This window comes from Physella acuta, unplaced genomic scaffold (assembly GCF_028476545.2).
Source record: "Physella acuta isolate Inbredline_101_S28 unplaced genomic scaffold, ASM2847654v3 ptg000305l, whole genome shotgun sequence".
NCBI classification, from domain to species: domain Eukaryota; kingdom Metazoa; phylum Mollusca; class Gastropoda; family Physidae; genus Physella; species Physella acuta.
Window position 1 is genome coordinate 145,415 of NW_026731824.1, and position 9,373 is coordinate 154,787.

Here is a 9,373-nt window from a genome sequence, read left to right on the forward strand (position 1 = left end):
ACCCAAAGAAAAAAACACAAACGAAAAAGCAAACGAAAACAAACCAAATCCAAACGCAAAACCAACCACAAACACAAATACAAACACAAACCCAAAGAAAAAAACACAAACGAAAACGAAAAAAAGAAAGAACAAAAACGAACCAAATTAAAACGCTACCACTAACGCAAACCCAACCTAAACACAAAGAAAACACTAACTCGAACATAAACGCAAAGTGCTCACAGTCTAGCCCGGGGCAGAATCGCCTGTTTCAGCTTAATAATCGACTATAGTACCCCAAATTATTAATATTCTTTTGCACTCACTTAAACGAACGTAGGTGCTAAACCAAACCAAATGAACAATTATAATACTACAAGCTTATTCGTAAAATACCTACAACATTTGCACTTGATCAATCCCCGCTAATTATGTAATTATTTTTTTCCCAACACCAAAGCAAAGTAATAAAAAGTAAATTCTTTTCCACTAATGCAATGTTTTATAAAGGGAAGTAATTGTGTTTTCCTAATTTATCAAAGGGAAGTAAGTGCTAAAGGACTAAATATAAATAATTTTCAGACATAATTAGAATTTTTGTCATTTTTTTAAAATTGTGTTTAATAAACATGCCGACAATTATTACTATCAGTTTGAAAAATGAAAATTATTTCCTAACACTTTCAATAGTAATTTTTTAACTCATAAATTTAGACTATGAGCACGGTAATAGTCTTACACTTAAATCCATATTAGTATGTCAACGACAAACAATCTTATTATATGTTACATACAGAATTGAGTTTTATATATTATATATATAGACATATTTATACATATATATATATATATATATATATATATATATATATATATATATATATATATATATTTATAAATGGGTGAAGTTTGACATTTCAAGTATGTAAGTAAATAAACGGTTATCTGTATTTTATAGTCACTAAGGTTATTTCATCGAAGCACACCACAGGCTGATTACATAGAGCAAGTTAATTAAAAGCTCCGGTAAAAAACAAAGTTTTTAATACTCGTTAGAATACAGTTATTTCTTTATAGCCTTATTAAGATACATCCGCATATGCATTTCCACTAAAAAAAAGTTCGTGGAAAAATCTTTGTAACTATGACAACGTCGGCCATCTTGAAAAATTAACCCCTTCGAAGGTTTTGTATCATTCATACAATAATATATTTTACTCCCAATAAACAATGAATTTATAATCTTCTTCCATATTTTGGGATACTCAGCTAAACATTTTAAGTGCATATCTTCGACCAAATTTTTTATGAATTTTCAAATTGTGGGTCCATTAAAAACACAATTTTAATGCCCCAAAATTCTACAAAATTAAGTGTTTTGAAGGAAATTATGAAAATTCATAGGGCATAAAATATAATATTTTATGAATAGTGGAAAACCTACAAGGGGGTTATTTTTTCAAGATGGCCGCCATTCTCATAGTTACCAAGATTTTTCCACCAATTTTTTTAGTTGAAATGCATATGCAGATGTATTTTAATAAAGCTGAAAGAAAAACAACTGTTTTCTAACGAGTATTACATTTTTATTACCGGAGCCTTCCCCTTTATATATCCCTATATCTTATTTTTCAATCTCTCTCTCTCTCTCTCTCTCTCTCTCTCTCTTTCTCTCTCTTTCTCTCTCTCTCTCTCTGATAGCCAAAGACAGAAATGTATACAAGGTTGCAAATGTCAAAGCTTCATTATGACTTGAAAATGCGACGAAGAAAAACACATTGCGAGCGATAGTGTACACGTCTTTACTTTAAATTTAAAGTAGTAAACATTAGTTTTATTCATAATAAGGTTTAATTTTTCCATCTCCTAAAATGTACGTAGTGTCTGTACTGTTGCTTGTGTAGTACGCTCCAAGACTAAAACCACTTGGGCTCATCACAAGAACATCACACAGAGATAAAATAAATTGATCTACTAAGGTCCACTTGAAACCATCACAGGCATCGGAGCCACTTCGCTGACGGTCTATATGCTTGATTTGAGCTCCATATTCCAAGAAACGTTTACCGAAGAAATTATGTGAAAGGATCCTAACATTGATGTAATCAGAAGCTACGTAAAACATGGCGTCTCCTTTCGTATCTTTGGAAAGCATGAAATTATGTAACATTGGCAAATCTTCAACAGTAACAGCCGTGAAAGGTTCATCATGTGGGTTTGATGGATTCTGACCAACGCGGACATGTGCACAGATGAGGCTAGTGTTGCCGACATCATAAAGAGATTTTAACTTCGTCGCCCGACCATCATTAACTGGAAGTACGCCTTTTTTCTTGAGAAAAGTTTCTCCAAGAATGGATACCAGTTCAGACATAACTGGGGGTGTTGGTCGCATGAGTTCGCCCCATGCCCAGTGAAATCTACCTCGCCTGGTTAGCAGACCGTTCCACTGTTTAAAAACGCTGGAATATATAGGGTTGACACCAAAATAATCAAACATGTCGATGTTAGTTATAAGATACAAAACTCTCTGTGGGTACATTTCGTTGAAATCTCCGGATTTTAGACTTGAAGAAAACTTCAACCCAGTACCTGTTGTCATTTCATATACGGTGTTATCTTTGGTCGGTGGGTCAAGATCTGGAGGTGGCAACCATTGTACTTTAAATGGCACAAAGAAATGTGTAATGTCACAAGGACTACTCATGATTATACTAAAACGTCGGTTGACAAGCCTAGAGAGGACGTAAAGAGAAACTATGGTTCGCTGTCGGTCTCCCAATCCACCGCAGCCATGTCTCTCGTCACAAACGTAAACTAAATAACGAGCCCCGTCGCTTGAGTTTGACCAAGACAATGTTGGGGGCATGATTTGAGGCTGGGTAAGAATTGTTTTATTCTGCTTTTGGTAATCCGTTGAAACTAATTTAAAATGACTTTTGGGAGCTTTAGCGTTGAAAAATACCGTTGGCCATGTTTCGTGTATCAATGTAAAATTGTACTTGAATGTTGTAGTGGGTACAGTAACCGTGGTCATACGAGACGTAGGTGAGTTTAACTTAACTTCAAGGGTGGTCGCTTCTGGCGTGTGTGTGGTCATTCCTTTCTTTGTAGTAGTTAACGGTGGCGTAGACAATGTAGACTCGAAATAACGTCTTGTTGTATTTATGTCGAGAAATGAAGGCAGCCTTTCGCCATGATAATTCTTGTTTGAGGTATTTGACATCGTCGTCTCTCGTGTTCCAACATTCACCGTTTCGTTGGAAACGAATCTTAAATAAATTGTTCCCAAAAGAAGGAACACAAAAACTATACAAATCAGCTGGATCAAACAATTGAAGTACTTGTAATTCTAGTGAATAAAACATTTAAAATATTAGTTCTTGCTAAATAAATCGCAGTATTATTATTTATGTATTTTAGAGGTTAGGCAAAAAAAAATAATTCTAGTGAAAATGTCTAATCATAAGTCACTGTTAAATCCTATTGGTTAAGTAGGTACAATGTCACTGTTTTCTTAGGCGCAGGTATAAACGCATGTGTAAAATGTAATTCTTAAAATGTATTAAATAAGTGCTAAGTTTACAGTATGCGTTTATGTTGTGAAACCACTTTTACTAGCTATGGCTATACAAAACCACAAAAGGGTTACGAACACTGGTGTAAAATAAAACAAACTCTCATTTACTGGAATGATGCGTACCCTATGCTGGTAGAATGTAAATAATCGATTCAGGCATTTATTCCTGCTTTTAGCTTTCCTTCCATAGTCATATGGAGACTGACCAGAGCTCTCATCGCGAGGAGAGAGTTAACAGGTTAACAGGTACTAAAACATTAACCCAAGCACACATCTTCACTTCAGTGTATGTGTACGTGTACGCTAAAATGTAACATGTGATATGTGGTCCATGTCCGAGTACATATATGTGATTTTAAGCAAGAATTTCCATTCAACTAATAATCAGGATTTTTTTCCAGCTAGGCTTATAATTTATTATTTGTATTTATGTTGTAACCGTTATGTATGATGTCAGTTCTGGTAGATTACCCGAAATTAAGAAATCACTTACTCTACAGTTCATTTTCCGACATAGTAATCTGTTGATGTGTAGCATTTCTCTTTTTGTAAACTGTGAATTTAAGAAACTTTATGTTTTGATTCAATAGACACCGGGTAGAATAACAATGTTATAATTTATGTACAAAAAGAACAATTTTTAAGATTAGCTACTGAACACAAATAAATTAAATTCTCACAATAACTGAATACAAACACAATCAGCTAACATTTATTTCACGACAAGGTTATAGACCTTGAATTAATAAAAAGCAACACTAATCGCTTATCAGTCTCCAGGTGTGAATTTAGCTATCCTGACCTCTGGTCACCGTTTTGTTCTATTAAAATTATTGATTACCTAAACAAGCAGGCAATTGAACCCTGAACATTTATATATATATATATGTATATATATATATATATATATATATATATATATATATATATATATATATATATATATATATGTATATATATATATATATATGTATATAAATATATATATATATATATATATATATATATATATATATATATATATATATATATATATATATATATATATATATATAATTGTCCTTACTGATTGTTGAAGAAAAAAATACACCGATTATCTATCGAGAAAAAGACGTTTGAACTGCTCAAACAAACTACACGTAGTGACTGTTCCTGCAAGCACCGTCGTTGTATTCATTTCGTGACACAAAAGCCTTTGTTAGCTGCCTCCACTGCAATAAAACATGACCGCGTCAGCACATTACCTGTTTTGTCGATACCAAATCATGTCGGCAGACATAGTCAGTTGTGAGGGCCTATCTAAAATCTCAATGTGGGCAGTCGATTCAAATCAGCGATTTATTCGCCTCCGCTACATAAGAAAACGTCTAATTTTAAACACGTTTTACTTGTGTTTGGGTGAGTCAGTCAGTAAAGTTTGGCTAAGGCGAAGAAGCACACGGGACTTTTTTTTTTCAATTTGCTATCTATAATTGTCAATGCCGACGACAGATCTAACGGCTACGGCCAATGACCGACTTTTTTTCCTGGGGGGGGGGGGGGGGGGGGGGGACTTGAAATACTCGGGGGGGGGGGGCGAACTAAAATTTCCGGGGGGGGGGGGGGAGACGGAAAAGTATAAAAGTATAAGAGTTAAAAGTTTGTATATATATATATTCTATATACATTCCATTTCGTTCGAGGGGGGGGGGGAGTGGTGGTAGACTGGAAGAAACTCTTTGCTGTATATATGTGCTGTAAAGAAAAAAACTTTTTATGTGGATATTTTGGCCTAGTAACTGACTTGTGGTTGTCACAGAAGTACTTCTATGCTTTTGTTTCTTGATATTTTTAACCTTTTATACTAGCTAAAAAAAGTGACGGGAAGAATATATAGAGCATACATAAGCGGATATTTCCTTATTGTGATTTTATAAATAATCGACCTGTTCATAATCTTTAAAGTATTAAATTATTTGCAATGCCAAATTGAGCAATTTTGTCAAGCTTCGGCAAACTAGCAGAACACAACTTATAACTGCAAGAAGATGGATAATACAAAAATACAACGCTTGCTGAATTTAAGGCAAAGCCACGCATCTGTGAACTGGTGTCTGAAAGTCATCAGCAGAAGTTACACTGTTTTGCAGTCAATATTCTTTATTTTAATTTAGTTTTCAAATAATATTTTAATGATTTTGTTGATTGAACACAGTGATGTTGATGCATGGTTCGTTTTATACAGCAGCAGTAAAATATATACCTCTGTTATCTTCTTCTTCTTCGTTCATAGTAATTAGTGTTGGAAGGGATCGAGCCTTATCTGCCAGAGGGTTTGAACTCGAGGGTTTTTCGAATTTATCAACCATTAGCTTTGCCGACTCGACCATGCTTCCATCACAATTAAGGATTACGTGTCAACTGATTATGCGCCATTGAGGCCATTGACTCCGATTTCAGCCTGCTTTTCTTTTTGGATTTGCTTCCATAGCCTTTGTCCAACCAAGAACAAACTACAAGGCAGCAGTTGATTGATTTTGGAGTTGTCTCTCCTAGAAGAGTGGCTGTCCCCAGCTAACGAGCCTCATCTACCTGAGGGTTCGAACTCGAGACTTTTCGGTTTAGCAACCATGAGCTTTACCGACTCGACCACGCCGACCCCTGATACCTCTGTTTTGAATTTGAACAAAAAAATCATATTTTATTTTGTATTCTTTCAAGGTTTCGATGCATGAGCTCTTGAGCACATGAAGATGATGGGTTTCACTATCCCTATAAAGGTTAAAAACTACTGTTCAGGGCTATAAAGTTGACGGTCAGTGATGGTGGTATTCATCGAAACACATTACTCTCAACAAAAAAAGCCTAAATGTGTTTTGCAATATATAAAAACCGACAGAGGTCAGGAGGTCTATAAACATGACTTTTAAATTACGTTATTCCTACTAAATCATTAGAAACAAAAAAAAATAGTATTTAAAGATAATTTAAACAGTATTAGACCACCCATTAGCATATTGATAACCTTCAGTTCAGGAGTTATTTATTAAAATCTTCACGCTTTTTAACATGATTTTACCCCACACACTATTTAACACACATTGTTAAACATCGTCACAAAAAGCCAAACCCCCGCATCTAAAAAGACTTCAAACCTCAGCTTACACGTTTTTGTCTGTAAAAATAATCGATTTCTCTGTAAAATATTTACTGAGCTTCGTCAACATTGATTATATTAAAAAACAAAACAATCGCCAGCCTATTAAAAAGGTGCAATATCTGCTAATCTTCAGTTTTCAACACTATTTATTTAGGCATGTGTGCCACAAAATTCCGACCACCTCCATCCTCCAAGTAGCAAGACGTTGTTTAATGACGAACTTTTATAAATTTCTATGTAACGTGGGAACCAGGCTAGTTGTCATCAAACCATTATCATGATCTGTATTGCTTGTAAATTTTTTAAAGACCACTTGGTCAACATTAGCTTTTAAGTACATTTTACAATAGACCAGACTGAGAGTGTTTTGGATGATCTACTTAATGACATATTGCAAATCTTTCTTAACCTGTTAAAACATAAATAGACGTTGGATGTTAACAGAGTTTCTTCCAGGCATCTCTTCGCCCCCCCCCCCCCCCCCCCCAAAGAAAGTCTACCACCCCCCCCCCCCGAATGAAATGGAATTTATATAAGAAATATATACTTTTAACAGCGCCCGCCCCCACGAAAATTATATTCGCCTCCACCTTGAAAATTTCAAGTTCCCCCCCCCCCCCACTCTCTCGGAGTAAAAAGTTTGGAAGAAACACTTGATGTTAATGTTTTGTTTGTGTGAGCGTGTTAAAATGCCGAGAAAAATAATGATAATTTAATGAAAGGATTAAAAGATAATGTGAAACTATACTTACATATTTTTTTTATGACAGTGTGTGTAAAAACAATTAAAAGCAAATGGGCCTATTGTCTTTGTTTTGTTTTTCCTTGATTTACTTGGTTTTCTTTGGTTTTCATGTTTTTCTTGTTGTTTTTTTTTTCCTCGTTTATTTTTTTCCTCCCACATTTTAAAAAATTGTAGTTTGTTTTCCTTTTTTTTTTTTTGCTTCCTATATTTTTCTTTATTGTACTGTTTTTTCCTTTTTTTTTTTTGCTTCCTATATGTGTAGTTGTAGGCTTAGGTGTATGTGTTGGTGTAGATATAGGTGTGGCTTTAGATGTAGAAATTAGTCAAAATAAAAGTGTGATTGTTGTTGTTTTTGTAGCTGTAGTGAGTGTAAGTGTAGGGGTCGATATATATGTTTGTTTAAAAGTATTTGCTGGTGTAATCTAGGTGTTACAATTGGTGTAAATGTAGTGAAGCGTTTTTTTGAATATTGGTGTAGGTTGTGGTGTAAATGCAGATGTAGGAGATAATGTAGCGATCTGTATGTGGGTATTGAGTTTGTTATATGGGTTGCTGTAAAGGTTAGAGTAGTGGTTGATGTAGGTGTGGTGTACATATAATGCATAATATAGTTGGTGTTGGTGCTAGTGTAGGTACTGGGAATGGGTTAGGGTCGGAAGATTAGTGATTGGATCGCAATAGTGACGGGTTGTGAATTGAATGATGGTTTTGTTACTAGAAGGTTTAAGTTAATTATGAATTAAATTTGCTATTTTTCAACTTTGCCGGTTAACCTGTTGTTCAATCTATTAATTTAATGCTACGGCAAATACGATGTAGGGTCTATTTCATAGTCTGCTTGGCTAATACAATCACTTCTGATTAAATGACATGAGCACAAACCCCTTTTCGATGATAAAGTAGTCCCAACACTCGCACAAAGAACATTCTACCAGAAGGTTGGATCTGCCCTACATATTTCATCATTACGCGGACCATTAACCACAGGTGGGCGAACCCCTTCTCGCTGATATTGTAGTAACACACGTTTGCTATACAACACTCCCACAAAGAACATTCTACGAAAAGGAAGGATCTGTCCTACATATTCCATCGGTACGCAGACAAGTGCTTTGACCATAGGAGATTTAGCATCTATGTTCAAAAACCCTACGGTCAAGCACCGCTGTGTTTAAACCCCTAGGGTCAAACTCCTATGGCAAAACATCTATTACCAAAGCACCAGTGGTTAACAAACTATTAGTCAAAGCACCTAGGACCATTCCATCGTTGATTCTAGTCAGCTCACTGAAGCAGGACGCCACACAAATTAGATCAAGTGTTGATTAGTTCGTCACGACCGTTAGAGCCGCAGGAAACAATTAGTGCTTACTCAAGTTACGCCAGAGTGTCCCAGCTGTTTGAATGTCACTTTGATTGGATCTCCACGTCTACTCAATAATACATGAATAATATAACGTACTTCCAAACTTCGGGTTACGGATATCTAGATAAAACACGTTTCAGTTTAAGATGTTTTACAGATTGCATAGGGGTCGGCGTAGTCGAGTCGGTAAAGCTCATGGTTGCTAAACCGAAAAGTCTCGAGTTCCAACCCTCGGCAGATGAGGCTCGTTAGCTGGGGACAGCCACTCTTCTAGGAGAGACAACTCCAAAAACAAACAAATGCTGCCTTGTAGTTTGTTCTTGGTTGAACAAAGGCTATGGAAACAAATCCAAGAAAAGCAGGCTGAAATCGGAGTCAATGGCCTCAATGGCGCATAACCAGTTGACACGTAATCCTTAATTGTGATGGAGGCGTGGTCGAGTCGGCAAAAAAGCTCATGGTTGATAAATTCGAAAAAGTCTCGAGTTCAAACCCTCTGGCAGATAAAGCTCGATTCCTTCCAACACTAAAAATTAAGAACGAAGAAGAAGAGGAGACAGA

General features: G+C 35.6%; 1 protein-coding gene across 1 annotated transcript; it reads right to left on the reverse strand.

Moving 5' to 3' along the window:
• Window positions 1-1,816: 1,816 nt before the first annotated feature.
• LOC131939954 (uncharacterized) lies at window positions 1,817-3,082 on the reverse strand. Its single transcript, XM_059298483.1, has one exon. It carries the CDS (start codon window positions 3,080-3,082, stop codon window positions 1,817-1,819), a length of 1,266 nt encoding a protein of 421 aa, XP_059154466.1.
• Between the last annotated feature and the right edge of the window lie 6,291 nt (window positions 3,083-9,373).